Source organism: Mercenaria mercenaria, chromosome 17, assembly GCF_021730395.1.
Source record: "Mercenaria mercenaria strain notata chromosome 17, MADL_Memer_1, whole genome shotgun sequence".
NCBI lineage: Eukaryota > Metazoa > Mollusca > Bivalvia > Venerida > Veneridae > Mercenaria > Mercenaria mercenaria.
This window is the reverse complement of record NC_069377.1, coordinates 42,411,555-42,435,989: the sequence shown is the minus strand read 5'-3', so window position 1 is coordinate 42,435,989 and position 24,435 is coordinate 42,411,555. Positions and strand designations below refer to the sequence as shown.

The following is a 24,435-nucleotide window of genomic DNA, read 5'->3' as shown; positions in this document are numbered from 1 at the left end:
AAATTGTAAGACGATTTTCTCAGTCAGAAGATAACCTATTTTAGGGGCCAAAAGGTAAAGTGATGGTCACAGTGACATTTAGACTAAATTTGGCTTGTAATTAATGAGTTAACAATCCTTGGTCTACAGCTGTAATACTTAATAATTGAGCAGCACCATGAGAAAACCAACATAGTGGCTTTGCGACCAGCATGGATCCAGACCAGCCTGCGCATCCGTGCAGTCTGGTCAGGATCGATGCTGTTCGCTGATGGTTTCTCTAATTGCAATAGGCTTTGAAAGCGAAGAGAATGGATCCTGACCAGACTGCGCAGATGCGCAGGCTGGTCTGGATCCATGCTGGTCGCTAACAGTTTCTTTAATTGCAATAGGCTTTGAAAGCGAACAGCATGGATCCTGACCAAGGCTGGTCTGGATCCATGCTGGTTGCAAATGCACTATGTTGGTTTTCTCATGGTGCGGCTCATATGATGATTACCTTTGAGCAGAAGAGGACACTTACTGTTTTATGGACATTATCTCACAGGATACTTCAGAATGAAAATTACATACTTACCTCTGACAAGACATGTGTTTTACAAACAGCTATTGTTTCAATCTTTCAGATGTGGGGATATGATTTTGACTGTGAACAATGCAAGTCTTGAGAAGGTGACCCATGCCAAAGCTGTAGAAATCCTTAAACAAGCCACAGGAGCTGTGTCCCTGCGAGTTGTGTCATGGCCAGGAACCATGGTCTGATAGGTGCCTCTGCAGGTCATGTCACTGCCAGGAACCATGTTATTATTGGTGTCTCTGGGAGTCATGTCATGGCCGTTACAAGACATAGCATAGACACAATCCATGGTCTGATTGATGCTTTTGTGACTGATATCATGGCCAGGAACTATAGTCTGATTGGTGCCTGTTTCAAGGACTTAGTGTTTGCCACAAGTTATAGAAATTGTGGAACCAGCTGACTCCACTAATCTGATTGGATCTTGCTACATTTATTTGCCAAAATGAAGGCTTTCATGACCTGAATATAGATATATACTATATACGAATGGGACACGTGCAAATTGTTATATATTTTTACTATTTTACCATTTATGTCATGTTGTTGGTTGTCTTCCAACTCAGGATAATAGCTTGATGCATGTTAAATAATATTGGAGGGCTGGATGGAGAACTGTTGTAACTTACTAAATTTAAAAGCAAGTTGTGCCAGATTTTCGTTCATTCCTCATATTGTTTGTTGTTGATTTTGAAATAATGATTTCAAAATGATTTCACACATGTTTGAAATCCTGAAAGTGAATTGTAGTATGAAACTTTTGAATGGTACAATTATATTTGTCTGTGTTGCAGGATATTTATAACTTCTTTCGTTGTTTTATAAGAACTTTGATGATTAGATATTATGGTTTTGTAGATATGAGAACTAAGTTTTTTCATATGTAGAACAACATAGTTACAGGGTTATTATAACTTTCAATCTTGAAATAGCAGGTCTGTTCCAGAGATATTGCGCAACTTTGTGCGCAATATTAATCCATTAAAGAAGTGCTTAATTCTTAATACATATCAAATAATATATTTATTTAGTACTTGTAACTGATACATGTTTGTTCTTCAGACTAAGTAAAATTGAAAGTATCAAGGTGAATGAACTTTTTAACTCAAAAATATTAATCATAAATGATGTAATTCTGTCAATATGAAAACTACACGTTAATATGGACAAATATTGACATTTTTTATTCCATTGATGATTGTAATTGAACAGTTTTAAATAATTGATATGTAATAGATATCTTAGTATCTGTTATTGTTATGGGGGTGATATTGCTGTGTAACTGTAGGTAATGTCAGACATATTCACTCAACTGCAACAGGATCATTTGCTGTACAGCATAGACAGAAGTGAATAGCAGATTGCAACAAGATAGTAACTTTAGCAGTTTTTTATGTACACAAAACTGCAACAGGGTAATATGTTCAAATGTGCCAAAACTGTTTATGATTAACATCTGTACTGGCATGCAACAAGCCTATAGTTTTAGCAACAACAAAAAAAAAAGATGCAACAAGATGTACTTTTTGCATCATCAGGATAATACTTACAACAACAAGACTTAATTCTGGAATGCAACATAGCTGTGTTCATGGCTGCAAAAAGAATTCTTTGCAGAACAGGACTGTGTTCTGGGATGAAATCGGGCTGTTTGCTTTGCTGCTGTAGAATATTTTCAATATTCATTGATCTGGGAGACTGCTGGTCAGCACATCATTCATTTATATAGATTTTGATAACTCATGTTTATATTTACTTCTCATATAACAAGATTGATGGCATATATAACAACATTTTCTGTCCGTTATTTTCTAGTTTTATGATTTTACAATTCAGTTGCAAAATTATACTTTTATTGAAGTGAAATTTGAATTTTTGCAATGTAGACATTATCATTGTTCAGTTTAATTTTGATCTTTTCCCAGGATTATTTTTTTTTTAAAGATGCATACCTGTATTTTTATGTTGCACTACGAGTGATTTTAAAGTAGCTACTCATGATGGCATTTAGTAGTATTTTGTTCAAATTAACTGTTTTTATAACAGGTTATGGTCCATTATTCCTGTACAGTGTATATAGCATATACCAATGTCACCTTTCATCAAATGTTAGTGGGGTTGGTTGAAGGGCGGTAGGGGAAGGATGTTTAAGTCAGAATATGACAACAATTTTAGTTTGATCTTGTGTACAAATAGTAAAAGGTAGATGTGTAACATCTCCTTGTTTTCATTCCAACAGAGCAGGTCTCTTTAAACGTTTTTCATTTTGTTTCCTTCATTGTTTTAATAATTGATAGTTTCAGTGTTCACATGTCGAGTAATAATTGCTTGATTAAGTTAATTATCATTAACTTTTGGTTGTATCCCATTAGGAATATATAGGTATGTTGGAATTTATGTACAATTGTTTGATTAGCTGATTTTTTGTTTCCATTGCCTTTCATTTGTTCCAAATTTTATAAGAATCTAGTGTTAGTTATATGTCATCCTAAATGTAAGTAGAAGGTGAGAAGCTGAATATGTTTTATTGAAAATATACTATGTAATGAAATAGATCAACATTAATGCTTCTACAACGTGATTGAATGAATGCCCAGCCTTTAAGATGTGAAAGAAACATATACCGGGTAAATCTTGTAGAACTAATTTACTTTTTTTCAACATGAGCATATTGACATCATAAAATTTAGCATTGACATTGCATAGGTAAATTGTGTTCTAACATAAATATGGTTAAAAACCTTTGATACAGTATGAAATAAAAAAGAAAAACTATTTGTTTTTGATGTAAAATGGAATTATCTTTCACTCATGACCACCAGATTTAAAATGTTCACTAGTGGCTGCACCAATTGCGGAATTATTGCATCTGATGTCTGCTAGTTATCAGATATTTCGACCTCACACTGGAACAAACAAATATCCTCTACCTTTGTATCTTTGAGGTTGGTTGACTGATTTCCTGTTATATGTCAGTAATAAAATATAAAGGCACAAAATGGTTAATGGCTCATTTTTGATAAGGTACATAGTTTTCCAAAAGTTTCTTGTATTGGACTTATGTATAACCAGTCTGAAAGTCTGAATAAAGAGTCTAGAAGCCTGTATAACCAGTATGAAAGCGTGAATAATAAGTCTGAATCTGAAAGTCAGATTCATTAGAAAAAATTAGATATCCCAGGGTAAAGGTCATATATTGTTTCAGGTTTATATTGGCAGCTTATGCCTTTCAAGTTTTTATTTTAAACAGTTTGTTTCTTCGGTACACTAATTTTCCTAGGTGCTGTTGTAGCCATTAAGAGGTCCAAATCTATGGGAAACCAGCTTAAAAACATTCATTGACATGAATATAAATCATTTGATATAAGAGATGTGCCAACATTTAAGAGAGGAAGGCACACTCAGAAATGAAAATGAAATTCACTTTTAGAGAGAAAAAAAGATTTTTTTAAACGTTTGATGCAACCTATACGATACTTTCTTAGAAGAATTTTTCTCCTGCATTTCTTTTGTAGAAGGGCATTTATGATATTGTGTTCATCTAAGGTATGCAGATAGCTATGTCTTTTCTGTCATATTTCTTACTGAGTGAGCAGTTTAATATAATCAGAATTTTTGTGATGTGTTCGAGTATTTATAGGAAGGTATTGAGAACTGGATAAAAAATGTGTATATACTAATATAAACAAGTTTTTACTGTGAATACGGAAATAGTGTCGGGTATTTAAATATTTGTTTGACTTGATAGGTATAAACTTACACTATAAAATGATACAGCTTGTCATGCTTGTTAGCTCGACTATTTAAAGAATAGGTACAGCTATTGGACTCACATCTGCGTCCACGTCAAGATTTGGTTAAGTTTTTGTATGTAAGTTGGTATCTCAGTAACCACTTGTGGGAATGGATCGAAACTTCACACACTTATTCACTGTGACTTATTATAAACTGACTCACATTACAAATGATCCATAACTCTTATTTTGCTTTTTACAGAATTATGCACCTTTTTTGACTTGGCAATTTTTGGGTTAAATTTTTATATGTAAGCTTGTATTTTAGTACCTGCTAATGGAAATGGATTGAAACTTCACACACTTGTTCACTGTGATGATCTGACATGCATTGCACAGGGTTCATAACTCTGTTTTTGATATTTATAAAATTGTGCCTAATTTTATTAGAGTTTTATATTTATTCAATTGACGGGGCTGTTGAATAGTTGAGTGTTGCTGTCCTCCGACAGCTCTTGTTTTACTTTTTGGAAAATAAATTTCTCTAGGCAAACATAAGTTGTAAAGGTTTGGTCTACATTTTTGCCTCCAATTTTACAGAAAAGATCTAGAAAAATAAAAGCAAAGGTTAATCACATGACTGAATTCTGTAAATTTCTGACATACAGGTTATGTAATTTTTGCCAACCCTTTTAGATGATACTCTATTGCAGTTGTTATTGAACTGTTTCAACATGACTTGTGCTTGCAATACACTTTCATTATGTGCAACATTTAGAAAATCCTTGTTTTAGGTAGTGGCTGTTGTTAATTTATTTTTTCTTACATAAAAGGACTTTTGAAAGCCTTAACTTTTAAGGTCTGAAAACATTCACAGATTGATGATCCATGATGGGATGCTTGAATATACTTTAACGGGAGGTAATAATGTTTAAATGCCATATATTTATATAAGGGAGGTAATATTCACTTTGCTCACCTCAGTATTTATGAACTTGATGTGATAAATAAATCCATTGTGACATTAATATTTATTTGTTGTTTCTTCCCAAACCTTAGATGTTAGTCTGTTTATATTACACAAAGGTACGAAGTACATGGAAGCTGTGTTGGAGTCACACTATCTTGTGTCTGTCCATTACTTCATGTCCACTTTATATCCTCTAAAAGGATGGATGGAAGTGCATATCTCACAACTGAGGTCAAAGGTCAAATGGCTTTATTTTTATGTGGGCTCTTCAAAACCGCTTCCATAAAACAATCAGTTGTATCTCAACAAAATGACCTACAGACCACTCACTTTCCCAGTGTCAGATGTAGCACATAAAGGATGTAGAGCAAAAACAGGGCTCTGAACATCTAGAAAAAGAAGGCAGGTAGCTCCTTTCATGCTCTAAATCTTCACAATCAACTGAGCCCACTTGCTTAGCTCAATCTGGAGAGCTCAGAGACGAGGGTACATCGGTAGACCTTAGGTATGCGGCAATGGGTGAACTGTAGTTCTAATCCATGACTCTAGTTACTTCTGTGATCTGTTAGGGCCGGTGCCTGCTCCATATGAAGCTCAAATGTAAGATGGTATGATGGGGAAGTGGGACAGTATGACGGCATAGCAGCGGGACAGTCCGATGCTAACGTTCTGTCACACTTCACCATTGTAGTGTCAACATGGTACTGTCTTACTGTTGCACTTTACCATCTTACTGTTGTGCATTAAACAATCGTAGTGTCACTATCGTACTGTCACACCTTTGGGCTTCACCATCGTACTGTCACCTTCCTGTCGAGCAGGCACAAACAATTCACTAAGTCAGCATGGCGTCGGACAAAAGGTTGAACTTTAACATCTGACAATATTTTCACTCATTCTTGGGCTAATAATAGTACTAAGTAAATGTTAGATTTTACAGAAGTTGCTTTTAAAATTTTATTTTCCAATCCAGATTGCCCAACTGAGATACAGTTATTTAACATTTACACTGCTAAATTTCTAAAATGGACTGGACCATCATTCAGTTTGGGCAATACCATTTATTATTATGTCTCTAAAATGGACTGGACCATCATTCAGTTTGGGCAATACCATTTATTATTATGTCTCCCCCCATTGTTTTTGCCCTGTCCGTCTGTCCATCACACTTCATTTCCGATCAATAACTGGAGAACCATTTGACAACCTTCAAACTTCATAGGTTGGCAGGGCTTATGGAGTAGAAGACCCCTATTGTTTTTGGGGTCACTCCATCAAAAGTCGAGGTCACAGGAGCCTGACATGGAAAACCATTTCTGATCAATAACTTGAGAACCACTTGACCCAGAATGATGAAACTTCATAGGATGATTGGTCATGCAGAGTAGATGACCCCTATTGATTTTGGGGTCACTAATAAAGGTCAAGGTCACAGGGGCCTGAACATGGAAAACCATTTCCGATCAATAACTTGAGAACTACTTGACACAGAATGTTGAAACTTCATAGGATGATTGGTCATGCAGAGTAGATGACGCCAATTGATTTTGGGTTCACTCTAGTAAAGGTCAAGGTCACAGGGGCCTGAACATGGAAAACCATTTCCGATCAATAATTTGAGAACCACTTGACCCAGAATGATGAAACTTCATAGGATGATTAGTCATGCAGAGTAGATGACCCCTATTGATTTTAGGATCACTCTGATAAAGGTCAAGGTCACAGGGGCCTGAACATGGAAAACCATTTCCGATCAATAACTTGAGAACCACTTGACCCAGAATGTTGAAACTTAATAGGATGATTGGACATGCAGAGTAGATGACCCCTATTGATTTTGGGTCACTGTTAAAGGTCAAGGTCACAGGGGCCTGAACATGGAAAACCATTTCCGGTCAGTAACTTGAGAACGACTTGACCCAGAATGTTGAAACTTCATAGGATGATTGGACATGCAGAAGAGATGACCCCTATTGATTTTGGGGTCACTCTATTAAAGGTCAAGGTCGTAGCGAACAGAACATGGAAATCCATTTCCGGTCAGTAACTTGAGAACCACTTGACCCAGAGTGTTGAAACTTCATAGGATGATAGGACTTACAGAGTAGATGACCCTTATTGTTTTTGGGGTCACTCTATTAAAGGTCAAGGTTGCAGTGGACAGAACATGGAAATCCATTTCCAGTCAATAACTTGAGAACCATTTGACCTAGAACCTTCAAATTTCATAGGGTGATAGGACTTACAGAGTAGATGACCCCTATTGTTTTTGAGGTCACTCCATCAAAGGTCAAGGTCACAGGGGGCTGAACATAGAAAACACTTTTCAATCAATAACTTGAGAACCACTTGACCCAGAATGTTGAAACTTAATAGGATGATTGGACATGCAGAGTAGATGACCCCTACTGATTTTGGGGTCACTCGATCAAAGGTCAAGGTCACAGGGGCCTGAACCTGGAAAACCCGTTTCCAATTCAGAACTTGAGAGCCACTAGGCCCAGAATGTTGAAACTTAGTGGGATGATTGGATATGCCAAGTAGATGATCCCTATTGCAGCCAACCATCAGTGTCCCTTTGACTTGTGCTCCTGTCCCCTATTGACTACTTGCCTATACGACTATGCATTGGGGGAGACATGCGCTTTTCTATAAAAGCATCTTCTAGTTCGAAGGGGTGTTCACTGAAAAATTACTGACTGAACAGCGAACAGTGCACACTATGATCAGACTGCACGGATGTGCAGGCTGATCTTGCTCTGCACTGGTCGCAAAAGCAGAATCACTTGCCACCAGCAGGCTAAAGGTTAACATAAGTATAAATTTGATGAAACATAATTATCCTTGGTAATATCCCCACACAACCTATTTTCAAACACAACCTATTTTCAACCGCCTAGGACTTTGTATGATAAAAAACTCAATTTATCAGTTGTGATTGTTTCACTGTTTACAGCAGAGACAGGACATGTTATGAACCTATTCTCCTTCAGTTTTGATACTTAGAAAATTATATAAATTCCATTTATGTAGCAGTACTATGTTTTCATGAGGTTTTTCTTATTACTAAAAAACCTGCGTCTTTCCTAGTCTACTACCTATTCTTGCTTAAGCCAATATCAGTATTTATATATCTTTTGCACTAAATGTTTATTGCTTTACACATGCTTACTGCCAGAATTGTGAAGCATACTATTATTAAATTATTTTGACAATGCAATCATGATGCCTGTCCTTGCAACAGTTTTCTTCATTTTCTAAGCAATTTGAAATATTTGGAGTGTCAAAAGCTTAGCAATTATATAATACATCGTCATATGTGACAGCTATCAATGTAGCAGATGTGACACCCTGGTTCTCTGGAGTGATTGAGCACATGATATAGTTCTTTAGATAATGCACTAACTTTTGGCTGCCATTTACTTTACCCTACCCCCTTTAATTTAGGTGCCAATTTAGGCAAGTGTACCTACAGCATATTGATCTGCCATGTTGGTTTTAGTGTTTGTTGCCAGACTTGAATTTTGGGTGTATTATGTTTGCAATGTTGTAATGAAACTACAGTAAAAGTTTAGTGCTGTTTCATTTTGCTGGAAGGAAAATACCACCTGCGGTTGAATTTAGGTTGTAAATTTTCAGCATGACTTCCTACTGATGGCTTTCAAAATCATACTGCAAGGGATTCGTTCAGTTAGAAACTTGAAACTTAAATGGCATGCTTTTATAGCACTTATGCTGATAGAAAGTGTTAGACAATAAACCAAAGATTTGGACTTGCATTTGTACAAAACTGCACAGAAAACTTGTTAAGCGGTTGAAAACTGGTTGTGCCGGGATATAATATCTGTTAGTGTTATGAGAAACAATTCTAGTAGGGACCTAACTGTACATAATGGATCTTTTTGTGGCTGAATTGGATGTATTATCAGACTGAAATGGAATTAAAGTGATAATTATGTCACAAGCTATGACACTATGAAATGAAAGTGATATGTTATGGTTTGGACTAGGCAAGCTGATGAATCAAACCAGGGGCTAGTAACTAACTTCTGTTTTTAGGTTAAGTAAATACTGAATCATGTCTCCCCAATTGTATTGGGAGGTATGTCTGTCCCTCTGCTCAACACAAAATTTATCTGTATCACACCTTTAAAATTACTTGTTTGACCAAGCTTTGTAGGAAGCTTCAGTACCAAGGCAAGTTTTGCATTTCATTGGCATTTCCCTGTTGAATGATTTCTGGAAGAATTCTAGCCTTTCTAAAAGTAGTTCTTGGATAAAGTTGTCTGGACTACTGATGGGACATGAACACAGTGTTACATGATTGATCATGCAGTACCAAGTCTGTTTGCATCTAGTTTATAGATAATTTTTGGCAGAGTTATAGACCTTTGAAATATAGAATACCATAAGAAAATATTCAGACTTCTAATCTCAATTGTCAGGCTAGCCTAAAAACTACTAATTTGATTTCAGCCAAATTTTATAGGGATGTTCATTACCAAAGTAAAGTTTGCATAATTATTGTTGTCAGCGTTTACAATTTGGATGGAGTTATGGCCCCTTAATGACCAATTGTGAATAAAGTTGTTTTTCAATCTCGTATGGGATTTCAATGAAACTTCATAGGTATGGTCAATATGGACTCTCTAAACATCTTTTATGGGTTTTACATCTGAAGCAGTTTGAGGGGAGTAATTGGTATACAAGTAAATCTTGTCCTCTGAATACTATTAACTCCACTCAAATTACTGCTCAGTGATTTTTTTATTTAACTACAATGAAAATATTAAGCACTCAGTAACACAATCAGATGTTATAATGTTTCTAGGGTATTTTTCTGAAGATGGGCTAATAATAAAATCAGTCCAGCTTGAAGTTCCAAATCTGGAGCAAGATAGGTCTTCTAATAGGCTGGTGTATTTTTACTAAGGGCCATGTTCAAAGCCCAGTTCATGCCTGAAAACACAAAACACAAAATGGAAAAAAAAAATATTTATATTGTTTACAACATTATTTGATAAAATCTAATGCATATTTTAGTACTAGAGGTAAATCACAATTGAACTTGCGTTGTCACTGATGTATATAAACCCTCTTTGCTGAGGAAAGCTAAATTTAGGCAGTGCCTTGAGATCCTGACTGGAAATAAGCTTTTAGTATCAAATGTCCACTGGTCTTAGCAGATGTGCATAAGTGTTCCACAATGTGTCTGAAGATGCCATTGAATACTTTGTAACAGAGACATGAACTGATGTTTGATAAATTAAGTGTAGTGAAATAGCCAAACGAAGTTTTTCATTGTTTTATATCAATACCGCAATTGTAAAAGACTCACACCCTATAAACGACTGTAGCCCCCTCTTCCTCTTGCGAGTGATCAAAACAATAAACTGACAGCTAGAAGTTAAAAAATAACATTTTAAAGTGACTGATTTGCTTCGAATGTATGTATATTTACTTTTTATTGGAAGCTGAACATGATTTGTTTCTGTATATAATGTGTTAGTCTGATGACAGGTAGAATTATAGCAAAAAAACTCGATTGATCACAGATTTTGTCTAGAATTGTACATTGTCGGCGTCAAAAGTACTTATTTTCTTGCTTGAAGAATGACCTACATGTAAATTTCACTGTTTCATGGATAAAGAAACAATACTAGTTTGGTAAAATAAAATCAAATCATTGATAAATTTTCCAATTTGTTTATAACCGTCAATGAAAGAAGATTTTGTGTTATTTCCTGATTATATGAATGCTTGCTTAAATACTGTACAAGTCTTTGCGAGTTTCGTAAAAAGACTGTATGCCTGTTTGTGAGTGACTTCTTTATAAAATATCGTGGTTTCCTATGCTCCTGTAGTACTTCTTCATAATTATAACCCGCAAACAAAGTTTGAAGGAGGGTGGAATATAGCAGGCAACATGCAGTTTGTCTGTTCGGTCTGTTTATATATGTGTCCTCATATATTTAATTGTGCAGTTACTTCAGTGCTATTACACCTACTTCTCTCAAAGATTACGTACAAACATCGGCAATATATACTTAATGTCCATCTTATTATTTTCCTTTTTCTCTTTAAAGTAACACTTAAAGGTGAAACATGGTCTGCTTTTTTTTGTGTCAGTGCTGTAACTTCTTTATGCATTAAGGGATTTTGAAATAACTTGGCATAAATGTTCACCATCATGAGACCATAATTAGACGATGTGTCGCATACAATTCTATACTTTCTAGAATTTCAAACCATTGAAACCAGTATATAATCGCAACTACAATTAATAAGGTGTGAAAATATGAACAGTGAATGGGGGTGATTTGGATGAAACGGCGCCAGACTGAATCCACTATCCTTTGTGGATCGCTTTCTTGACAGCGTCGCACAGTAATGACATTATTTTAGTTTTGTCTTCGTATTTGCCATAAACACACGAACATTAACATGAAACTTGTCTTATTTTACTGAAAATACATTCTGTGAATGAAATAAGTTCCCATTTTACAAGCAGAAGTGCCATTAGAGGAAAAAATGAGGGTTTATTACCTCACCCGAGCAAGAAGTGCTCAATGTGAGCTTTTGTGATCACCCTGTGTCCGTTGTCCGTCGTCAACAATTTGACTGTTAACACTGAGAGGTCACATTTTGATCCAATCTTAATGAAACTTGGTCATAATGTTACCATCAATAGAATCATGGAAGAGTTTGATATTGGGTCATCTGGGCTCAAAAACTAGGTCACCAGGTCAAATCCGCAAGGACAGATTCCTGACGTGTTATCACTATCAAATGTAAATTATTTCTAACCTGAGAAATAGCAGTAAATCTTGACAGGTAGTAATCATGACGGCTGTACTACTCGCGCACGGTATTTGTAACGATAACATGTTTATGTTATTATTGAGGAAGGGGGAATCAGGTAGTTCAACCATTAGGCCATTCGTGACAAGATAGTTGTACTACTTTTGAATCATGTTGACTGGTTTACCATGAAGTAAACTCTGAATTACTAATAAGGACTTAATCGACTTTTCCGGTAATCTTTTCGTTATCCTTTTCTATTTATACGTTTATTCGCAGGATACTTGTGGGTGAAATAGTTTTTTTTTTAAATCAGAGGATCATTTTGTTGCAGATGGACAGACAGACGAGGGTCAACCTATAGTCCCCTTCTGTCTCATCTCATATTTATTTTAAAATCGTCAGGTAACCGTGATTTCCGTAGGGAATCAGCGGTTAATTTCTTGCCTGAAATAGTAGGGACCCTGCTTATACTTTCAGTTTCTAATTCGTATTTTATGATAGTATATGTTGTGACAGGATGGACGTACCGGGGACAATAACTATCAGAACAAATCAACACCCATTACAATATTTAAAAATTTATTTACAGAAAATGATTATTTACAATGAATAAATGAAAAGTGAAAAAGAAAATCTTATTGTAAGAAAGAAAGAAAAAAATCTGAGCTCAGTAACTCTTTTACTACGTATAAAGTTCTAACACTGACTGTTCGTTGACACAGATGTTTCCGTTAACTTTGAACTTTAAGTAGCATAAAAATACAACATATCTTCAAGTAAAGTCCCTTTAAACCGTGAATATGTTGACTTCGTTCTGGCCCCCTATGATGGTAGGTGATTGCATCCCTGAACTGACTTCACGGTTTTTGACACAACCATGGGACAAAAGCTTTGCGCTGGGAAAATCACATCCAGGCGAGTGAAGACAAATGAACCTCGGGTACTGTACTTCCGGGTCGTGACAGCATCACCAGGTAAAAGTCGTCTGGTGGAAGAAGCTAAAATACATGTATATAACATATGGTAAGCACCATAGCAAAACAAACAAGTAAGCGCATAAAACTGCTCCTTTGGGTACACCATACCTCCATTGGCTACCATAAATGATACATGCTACTTATACAAAATATATGTGCTACTAAGTTCATATGTCACATAATTAAAATACGTCACTTATTACTTCCATTATTTCTAAAATTACTAACAAGTCTAAAGTTAAAGTATGGAAAAGTTTATGATGAAAAATTATAGATAAGGAAATGATAAACTGCAGCTATTATTTACAATCACAAATTAATACGATGCAATGCGAAATAAACGTAATACAAAAGTTAGCATGAATATAATATCAATTTGACGTAAATTCGTCTAATGTCAAAAGTGGTGTGCACTGGGCATATCTAGTCCAGTCTATTTGTAGGGTAATGTCCCGCCAAATACTAAATTTCATGGGACTCACGGCTTATGCGTGTACTCTGACTATTTGCATTTTCACGGGAATCACGATATAGCCGGGAAATCTGACTACTTTGGCGCGGATTGAAATTTACAATTTAAGGCCCGTTATAGTGGTTTTGGGGATAAAAACATGAATTATTAAAGTTTATAAAATACCAACTTTCTTGTTACTGAACCGAATTTAATGAAATTTACATGGAAATTTAACTTATGAAATACAGAAAAACATGAGAGGTATTTTATGCGTAAAATCTGACATTTACCTCAATAACTCAAAAATTTACAAAAAGATGATGCAATACCTGTATTTACACTACAGATACATTGAGGCCCGTATGTCAGTTTGTGACATATGTGTGTAAAACCAACACTGAGTACTTGCATGTAAACGACGCTGAAGCATTCAATTAATTATTTAATTAAGTAGGATAGCGAGTCACAGACACCCCATCCCCGCGCTCCAATGGATTAGTACAAGCAGGCCGGTGTGCAGGATTTGTTTGCTGGGGGGGCCAACCTGGGGTGGGTTCGGGAGGGGTATCCCCTCCAGATTGTGAAATTTTTTTAATATGGCACATGAATAGATGCATTTTCCTGCTACCTGAAACACCTTTAAGGATGCATGAATGTATAATATATTTAAGGAAAAGTCTACTTTTTAATCATTTTATCAAGCCTTTTCAATGTATGTATGATTGTACAGTCACAGTGTATGGACTTATTTTTCTGTATGATACCCAGTTGAAAAAAATGTTGAAGTTTTAAGATGATTATTAAGTAGACTAGCTCCTAGACTTACTATGATGATTTTTTTTCACATTTTTATGATTTCATGTAGTGAACTGAGCCAGTCTATATACTATTACAATTTTAACCTTTAGCATGCTAGATAAATTGTCGTCTGCTGGAAATGTCGTCTGCTAAAATTGTAAAGTTCATTCAATTTGCTCCAAAATTGGAAGAAATATTGTCAGAGTACAAACAGCTTGGAACCTGATCAGACGCCGATTTAATCGGCGTCTGATCTGGTTCCAAGCTGTTTGCAAAGGCTGTTAAATTCGCCTGCAGCAGGCTAAGGGTTAACATCAGTTCTCTTAGAAAATCTCTAGAATAGACTGGCTTTTGTCTCTATGAACATAAAAAAGAAAAAAAATCATAGAAATATCATAATTATCAGTCTAGTGGCTAGTCTAATTATTAAGGGTATCCTATTTGCAAAATGGCCAAATGTTTTTAGATTTCCAACAAAACAAACGAAGTATTATGACAATTACTATTTACATCACAGATTTCAAATGACAATGAACTCTTAACTGTACCAAAGATCTATAAAAATAAATAGATGTGTATTTTATACTTCTTTGACTGTACAAAGTATAACATCACAGCACATATTAAATGATATTTTTATGTATAAAACCCCTCATAAGTAACGAGTTTTAGATGCGTTTTGTAAGCTTTACTGAGAAACTACTTTTAAAACTGTGAGAGTTTTTAAGTTAGGTTATTGGACCCAAAAGAGTAAAATTGATACAGTAGTTTCAAATTCATAATTGTTGTAAAATAAAAAGATAGGATAAATATCTATCAATTTAATAAATTTGGGGAATGTGCCTTAATGTAAAAACAAAATACAACCAACATAATGTTTCAATTTTCAGATTCATTTTATGATTTACTTAACAAAACCAACAATGTAATGATCATTTTATAACACTTCCAAAGAGTAAAAAACATAATAGTTTCTTCACTACCCAATCAAGTACCGATCAAGCATGCACAGATAAACTTTTACCTGTGACATGCCTGGGGCTAATTTCCACTACTGGACACGTTTTATGGCTCTTTAGCCTGTGTATTGCTGTCAAATCAAGCCAGTTGCGCTGGTGTATAAATTTGTTAATTGAGGGGCCCATAGTAATAAAAATCGTAACTAGCCAGCCAGCTGGGGGGGCCCGGGCCCCCTGGTCCCCCACCTGGACACGTGCCTGACAAGCATCGCACGAGGGGTTCGACATTAAATGACATTATAAACATGACGACTGATTAAAAGAGACAATTTTGTATGCATTTTTTTAAATTTCATTTACGCCTTCAAAGGACATAAATCGCCTACTGTACTCACAAGATGGAATACAGTATCACTTGCAAATACGCGTTCAGATCAAATATCAAAATTGGCAAGTCGGCATACAGTTAATGTTTTTACACAGACTAGATAAAAATCAATTTCATTCAAAAACGCAATAAATACGAAACATTTTATATACATATATTTATGGAGTATGCATACATATTACAGAAAACATCATGGATAATTTGATTACAAATCAATTTGGCGTGATATTCATCAGTTTCGTGACTTGGTCGAGTGAATTTTCATGCAATGAGTGTGATCAGTCAACATTTTGTAAACATTACCTGTCAGTTTCATCTATTATATCACCATATACACATATTTATGTTAGACTTATCGTTAAACTTTAATACGCATACAGTGTAAAGCAAAATAATGAATTTGAAGACGATTCTTACCTTTCGCGTGTCTGTTTATTGTTTTGATCACTTGCAAGAGGAAGAGGGGGCCTACAGTCGTTTATAGGGTGTGAGACTGCTTTTTAATAATGTGTAAGCGTTTTTTCTTAATTCGCTGTATTTATCGTATAGTAAGTTATCCTCTTCCAGCAGAGGACTGCAAAACTAGTCAGCACACCACTAGAGATTCTAATAGTAGGCGCCGTTATCAGAGTTATGGTAACGAATAGAGGGACATTACGGTATATAAATAAAACGGTAAATACAAAACTGTAAGATTCAAATTTATGTCAAATTTACTTTTTAAATGCTTTTTTAATCTTTAACTATATTTAATCTAATTTAAGAATCATAATATTGAATAATAATGCCGTCTGAAAAGGAATAATTTACAAAGATTGTTATTATTTCTACACTAAAGGGAAGTAAAAAGTTGTCCAAATTAGCGTCAACTGCAGAGATTACTTCCCCGCCATTTTTCGCGCCCAGTGGACAAACTGCACTGAACATTTTGCCTCAGAATGATTACATCACACAAATCTGTCAATATATCGATCCTTACGAAAAATAACGGCTTAATGTGAATAGTTCTGTAAGTACTTAACAATAAGCATTCACAACTGACGGTCAAATAATTTGGCAAATAGCATTTTGCATTAACTAGTCAGCTTGAGCATTTGTCATTTAGCATGGCGCACCGGCCTTCCAAATGTACGGATCATAACTGAAATTGCCAATGTTAATGATAAGAACGTATGCTTAATTACAGTAAGGGCTTAGATACAAATGTACCAGGTAGGCCTACAGGTCTAAACTTAGATCTAGAAAAGAAGCTATGGACGGACAAGAACTGGTGCTGAAACGTACATGTCCTAGCCCTATCTCTTACAAACTAGATTCTATAACAAACGCTGTTATGTTTAACTCGACAAAACAAGAATACAAATAACTGCAACTGTAATACATGACATTCCTCTGAAGTATCTTTTATATAGCCATCTTTGGCGACATCTCTCAGATATGTATGGTGGCTGATTTCTGCCATTCGCGTTTTCGCCCCGCGACCCCGCCGAGCGAAAACACGAGAATTAACAAGTTAAAATGGCGGGGGCGCGGGACGAAAACTCGCTATTTAGCGTGGGCGCGGAGCGAAAACTCGCTGTTTAGCGGGGTCGCGGGGCGAGATTTAGTATCTGGTATGTCGGGGGCGCGAGACGAAAACACGATAACTAGCGCTGCTTAAACGTCGAGTTTTCGCACCGCGCCCCGACATTCCAGTTACTAAATCTCGCCCCGCGCCCCCGCTAATTATCGTGTTTTCGCTTCGCGCCCCCGCTAAATAGCGAGTTTTCGCCTGGCGCCCCCGCCATTTTATCTTGTTAATTTTCGTGGTCTCGCTCGGCGGGGTCGCGGGGCGAAAACACGATAATTAGCGGGGTCGAGGGGTGAGATTTAGGAACTGGAATGTCGGGGGCGCTGTGCGAAAACTCGGCGTTTAAGCAGCGGTAATTATCGTGTTTTAACCACGCGCCCCCGACATACCAGTTACTAACTCTCGCCCCGCGACCCCGCTAATTATCGTGTTTTCGCTCCGCTCCCCCGCTAAATAGCGAGTTTTCGCCCCGCGCCCCCGCCATTTTAACTTGTAAATTCTCGTGTTTTCCCTCGGCGGGGTCGCGGGGCGAAAACGCGAAATGGCAGAAATCAGCCACCATAGATATGCCTTGAGTATCTGCTACGGTAGTAGTCCCGCTCGCTCTTAAAGACTGTGTGCCAAGGTTAAGATTGGGTGCTACGGTCGAAAGCCTAGCCTTAACGCATTCCCTTGTCTTAGTGTAACTAAGCTTTTTGATCTTTTTCGTGAAAATACTTTTTTAAGAATTGTTTTTTTCTCGTAAAATAATAAAAATTCCATGAAAACGTTCAGAATTTATACGTTTCTGAGTTGAGAATGTCTTTCTTCTCCACTAGGGTGGAACAAAGAGCTATAAAAATAAATGTTATACTTCTTTGGGTGGAAAGAAGCTATGCGCTTTGCTGAATGCAGTATAAGTTTTACAAATGTAATGTATTTTAGTAATATTATTATCATTTTGTTATTATTTATTTTTTACTGAACAATTTTCAATTTGTATCGTGAACAGTAGAAGTAAGAGAGATCTGAAGATTATTACAGACCTGTAGAGTGGTTTGCAAGTTATTAACAAGACCTCATATAACAAAAGAGGCTGTAGGTAAACATCATTATGACATAGTGACTGATGATTAGATTAGTCAAATATAGCGAAATTACACATTTTGGCCGTAGGCTACCGTTCTTTCAATTTAAGCCAAGCCATAATAGAAGCTTAACTCAATATAATCATATGAGATTGTTTTCTGATGCGTGTCCATGTGATGTTTTTTCTATTTTCTCTCCCAGGAGGCCCGTCTATGCGAAATCATCTTTCTGCATTAGACATATACTCAATGAATACAACTAATAACCACGAAACTTGCAATAAAATGCCTAGATCTTTTCTCAATACAATCATCAATAAATCTTTCCAAAATGTAACTTTTACAGCCATTAATTCATGACTTATTTTACCAAATTTATCAAAACATTGAAGTATAATCACCGAGTTATTGTAAACAGTCCTGCACAAAAAGGTACCATCGGTCATCCGCAAACGGTTGGCAGAAACTAGAAAGCGTCTGTTTTGCCACAGGAGCCTGAAATTCTATCTATAATGCTCCAAAATGGCTAAATATAAAAATGACCCCTCCTATATATATAAAAAAAGAACAGTTCTTTTTATATATATATATATATAGGAGGGGTCATTTTTATATTTAGCCATTTTGGAGCATTATCGCATAGTGCGGCAATTTTCCTTTGATCTTTGCAGCATGTTATACATAGTAACACACATTATTACTACAAAACTGTGCTGATATCTTACAAAACTGTTGCGATATATATCAACACGGAAATCTCTATGGAGTTTCATAAGAAAAAAAGTGTTCCGATATATATCAGCACAGTAAAACTGTTCCGATATATATCGGAACACTTTTTCTCTATTGAGGTCCTATCAAGGGAGTATAATTTTTTCCTTTCAAAGAAAAGATGATTTTAGCTCCAATTTACAGTTCACAGAGAAAGAATTGTCACAAACACCTACATTTATAAAGTAAAAGAATAAATAAACTAGAATATATCAAAAACTTGATAGTTATTGCCAAATTCAGAAATACATGAAATATATGAAATTCTGAGATTTCTCAAATGTTTCTTTTTCTTTGATTTTTTTTACAAACAAAACAACAAGCTTTACAATATGTCTGGCCAATGAAATGCAAAGATTTAAAACCAATGCAGAAATTTGTTGGGTACTTTTATCTGGGGAACACATTTTCTAAAACAGAAGTTTTAGTGTTTCAGTCAGCGAGGCGCAGAAAGGGAATCAAAATAGTAAAAATAATAATAAACAAATTTAAATGAAAATGATATATAAATTTTAATGATAAACTATGCGATAAAACAGTTATAATATGTAGTGCTCGTGTGTTACCAGGATATATCAGAGCTAGGGGTACATCTCGTTATTTTTCTCTTCACATATCTGTCTCGGCCTACCGGCCTCGACGATATGTGCAGAGAAAAATACCCTCGATGTACCCCTAGCTCTGATATATCCTGGTAACACACTCTCACACATACTATAACTATTACTTATAGATAGAATTTCTTTTTTTTATATATATATAGGAGGCGTCATTTTTATATTTAGCCATTTTGGAGCATTATCGCATAGTGCGGCAATTTTCCTTTGAACTTTGCAGCATATACATAGTAACACACATTATTACTACAAAACTGTGCTGATATCTTACAAAACTGTTGCGATATATATCAACACGGAAATCTCTATAGAGTTTCATAAGAAAAAAAGTGTTCCGATATATATTAGCACAGTAAAACTGTTCCGATATATATCGGAACACTTTTTCTCTATTGAGGTCCTATCAAGGGAGTATAATTTTTTCCTTTCAAAGAAAAGATGATTTTAGCTCCAATTTACAATTCACAGAGAAAGAATTGTCACAAACACCTACATTTATAAAGTAAAAGAATAAATAAACTAGAATATTTCAAAAACTTGATAGTTATTGCCAAATTCAGAAATACATGAAATATATGAAATTCTGAGATTTCTCAAATGTTTCTTTTTCTTTGATTTTTTTTACAAACAAAACAACAAGTTTTACAATATGTCTGGCCAATGAAATGCAAAGATTTAAAACCAATGCAGAAATTTGTTGGGTACTTTTATCTGGGGAACACATTTTCTAAAACAGAAGTTTTAGTGTTTCAGTCAGCGAGGCGCAGAAAGGGAATCAAAATAGTAAAAATAATAATAAACAAATTTAAATGAAAATAATATATAAATTTTAATGATAAACTATGCGATAAAACAGTTATAATATGTAGTGCTCGTGTGTTACCAGGATATATCAGAGCTAGGGGTACATCTCGTTATTTTTCTCTTCACATATCTGTCTCGGCCTACCGGCCTCGACCAAAGGGGTCCGGCACATGAGTGGATTAAGTTTAATGGCTTATATTTGAGTCCTAGAGCGATAATTATGTAAAAAATCATACTGATATAACTACTCCATAGACTGTGGAGTAGTTATATTAGTATGATTTTTTACATAATTATCGCTCTAGGACTCAAATATAAGCCATTAAACTTAATCCACTCATGTGCCGGACCCCTTTGGCCTCGACGATATGTACAGAGAAAATTACCCTCGATGTACCCCTAGCTCTGATATATCCTGGTAACACACTCTCACACATACTATAACTATTACTTATAGATAGAATTTCTTTTTTTATATATATAGGAGGAGTCATTTTTGTATTTAGCCATTTTGGAGCATTATAGATAGAATTTCAGGCTCCTGTGAATCAACAGAGTGAAAGAAATTGACACTCTCGTCCAACCAGGCAGTGTTGCATAAATCTTCCGTTTTGATAAATTATCTATAATGCGTTATCAAGTAGATCTAGTTTGATTTGCAAACTGAAGTCACGTAGCATAGGTAACGAAAACGAATTTAGACGGCGTCGCCGAAAAATGTATTTTATACTTCTTTTAACAGGCATACAAGTACATTTTACAAACACATTTCGAAGCATATTGCCGAGTATCTGTTACATTCTTAGAGTAGGCAATCAATGTTTTATCCTCTTCCAGCAGAGGACTTCAAAATCCTTTTGCACAACACTAGAGCTAGTAGTGACGGCTGTGTTATCAGAGTTATTGTAATATGTATTTCGCGCTTTACGAGATATAAATACAAAGGTAAACATAAAACAGAAAGGTTTAAGCTTATTCTATATATATACATTTAGATGTTTAATGAATCTTAAATTATAAAAAAAATGGTTATCTTTAAGAAAGTTTTGATAAAACATGCTGTTTAAAAAGAATAATTTACAAATATTGCTATATTTATATATAAAGGGAAGTAAAAAGTGTGTCCAAATTAGATGAGCGGCTAGCTAAAATCTATATTTAGTTTGGTAGGTCACATGGTTGATAAAAATAACATAAAGGTCACACGCTAATATAAATATTTTGGTCACGTGACTTAGGGTGAAGGCCACGTGAATTGCGGGCAGTTGCTGAAACTGAGGTTTTCTCCACTTTTATGACATGACAACTGTTTGAGAAAATGTCAGTGGAAAAAATAAACGGGTTTATTGCTTGTCCTGCTTGCAGCATCAGGTAAATTGCTTAATTAATTGGAAAAATGCTAATGACTTGTGACCTTACTTTGATTGATGGAGGATTCAGAAGGACGTCCTTATTCCAATACAGTGCTTTAGGGTATAGCGGATTTTAGGGTATAGAGGATAGATTGATAAATCTTATAATATTTATACTTGAATTATTGTATAAATTTTCTTATCATTCTTTTACTGGCACGCAAACAGATATTCTGACATAAATTTTAAATATTTGCTTGTTGAGTTATTTTTCATATGTCATCAAATGTAAAATAAAGCTATCCCCTATAGACTAAATTGGTGTATATGTAAAAAACATCAGTGAATGAAAAGTATTTGATAGGTATAAAACAAGCAATTTATTGATTACTTTTGATTATAATAATATAATTTCGAAATTAAATGGATTAATTATGAACGCTTAACTTACAGTGTTTTTTCAAAAAGTTTGGAGGATCGCTATGCCGCTATTAAAATCTTATGTCATTTAAAACGGTTATTCATTTCAAAAAGATATTTAAATGGGAAAATATGAAAATCGTAAGCATTTCAAAACTTTCTGAATTTTTAAAATCCATAAATGAGCGAAAAAGTTATTAAAAATTAAAAATTCAGATCCCATACACAAACAATGTAAAAACATTTGTTTTACCCACCACCAGATAAACAGGTATTTATGCGTGACATCATGGCGATCTCTTCTATTGGACTGTACGGTAAAATAAGAATTGGACAGGTAGACCGTTGGTAAAGATTTTGTTCATTTACCAAATATTTCTGTTTCAAGTTTCAAGTTTATTGAATAAGCCGGGCATCTAAGAGGCATCAGTCACATAAAACAATAATACAATGAACATTTCTGACAATAACATGTGAAATGATATGTTGAATAGACCCAATGAAATCCACAGAATAAAATGATACCAAATGTTATACAGAAAGCATAGTCAAGAATGTAATATGACTACATACCATACATAAAGCGTAAGCCAATTAATTAAACAACATCATAATTTTTTTGCAGAATATTGCAAGTTTTAACAATGTGTTTCTATCTGTGCTATTCATTAACATAGAAAATTTAATAGAGTTAGGATGTATAGCATGTTCTCTAGCAATATATTTTCTTCTGTCAGCATTAAAGAATTGACAGTTAAATAAAGAATGAAATTCATCTCCAAATGAGTTTGAATTTACACAAGTTACATACTCTTAGTTCTCTTGGTATATTATAAAATCTACCCTTCTCAACAGGTAATTTGTGATTCATATGTGGTTTAATGATATACTGTTCCATAAGGCTTTTAATTTTATGTTAAAAACATTTAGATGTTGTGCATAATTCAATGGTTAGAATGGCATCTCTTTCAATATTGCACATGAACTTATACAGTAAGTACCATAAAGGGAGGTAATATACTGTAAGGACCATAAAGGGAGAATATACAGTAAGGACCATAAAGGGAGGTAATCATAAATGATGGATTCAATAATATTTTCTACGATGTTAATTCATATTCAAACCTTCGGCAAATATATGAGAAAACAATTATTGAAAATAGGATTTAATTTTGAACAAAGACATTACAAGCATTTATATACTTTAAAAATTAAGTCCTTTATACATAATACTTAAATAGTTGGGCACCAGTATAAGAGTCCATGGGCAGTATCATTGGCACAGATAGTTGTTGTGTGTCCAGGTCTGAAAACATTAAGGGAAAACCTAAAACATAATCTGATCAACAGCCCACCAGCAATGATTGAAGACTTCTAAAAGGCCGGCCAGATGTAAAAATTGTGTATGTGGGAATGTATCTCCATAGGTTGGAACTTAAATGTTATGTTTAAAAATGATGATATTTTGAAATGTTAGATGGCATTCTAATAATTATTCAACATTTAGATATGTGTGTAAGTTTACAATATTATTAATAAACTATTGTTAACCAGCAAATATCCAAGAAAGTAACAAACATTTGGGAACTTTTAGTTTGGCATCCTGGGAAAAGATACTTCTTTCTTTGTCTACTGTGTTCTTTTACTGGAGGTAGCTTTACAGGTGAAAAACTCCCTTTGATAACTTTCCTAACATTTTTTCCAATATATATAGATATTGAGTAGTGGTGTAGTTGGGACATAATATTTTTAGACGTGACCACATGTCGATTACCTGTGTTGAGAATTTTTCAACCATGTTTTCAAGCTTAGTTGTCAGGATTACTCAACAAGAAACGATATAAGTGTTATTTATGTCTTTAAATTATCAAGTATACAGACTGAAAGTGTAATTAAAGCTATAATAATTGTATTTTGAAAAGTTAACATTAAGTATACTAAAATCATAAAATGATCATTTTTCGTAGTTCTGCCAAAAATTGCTACCAAATGCCTTCTTTAATTGTATTCACCTTTACCATGGATAAGGTAAGATAATAAACTTGTGTTTGAGGGTCAGATTCTTGGTATGACCATTTTCGCCACTTTGGATGTAGTACATCATAGGACGACTGTATAGCAAAATTTAATTCTATGAAACAGCCTCTTTATGTAAAATAGTTGTAAATTATGGATCTGAGTCTTGACAAAAATA

At 34.8% G+C, this 24,435-nt stretch overlaps 2 protein-coding genes across 6 annotated transcripts in view; both read left to right on the top strand.

Annotated features, from left to right (window-relative positions):
* Positions 1 to 5,318, top strand: part of LOC123535766 (ligand of Numb protein X 2-like) — a 104,771-nt gene extending 99,453 nt beyond the window's left edge. For all 5 annotated transcript variants that reach the window (XM_053528026.1, XM_053528028.1, XM_053528025.1 and 2 more), the window contains one exon: positions 606 to 5,318. In XM_053528026.1, coding sequence (XP_053384001.1) covers positions 606 to 741 — 136 coding nt within the window. In that variant the 3' untranslated portion in view covers positions 742 to 5,318. The remainder of the gene's footprint in view (positions 1 to 605) is intronic.
* A 16,390-nt stretch (positions 5,319 to 21,708) lies between these two features.
* Positions 21,709 to 24,435, top strand: part of LOC123535767 (uncharacterized) — a 168,251-nt gene continuing 165,524 nt past the window's right edge. Inside the window, exon 1 of the mRNA XM_053528019.1 lies at positions 21,709 to 21,840. Within this exon, the coding sequence (XP_053383994.1) occupies positions 21,788 to 21,840 (53 nt within the window). The 5' untranslated portion in view covers positions 21,709 to 21,787. The remainder of the gene's footprint in view (positions 21,841 to 24,435) is intronic.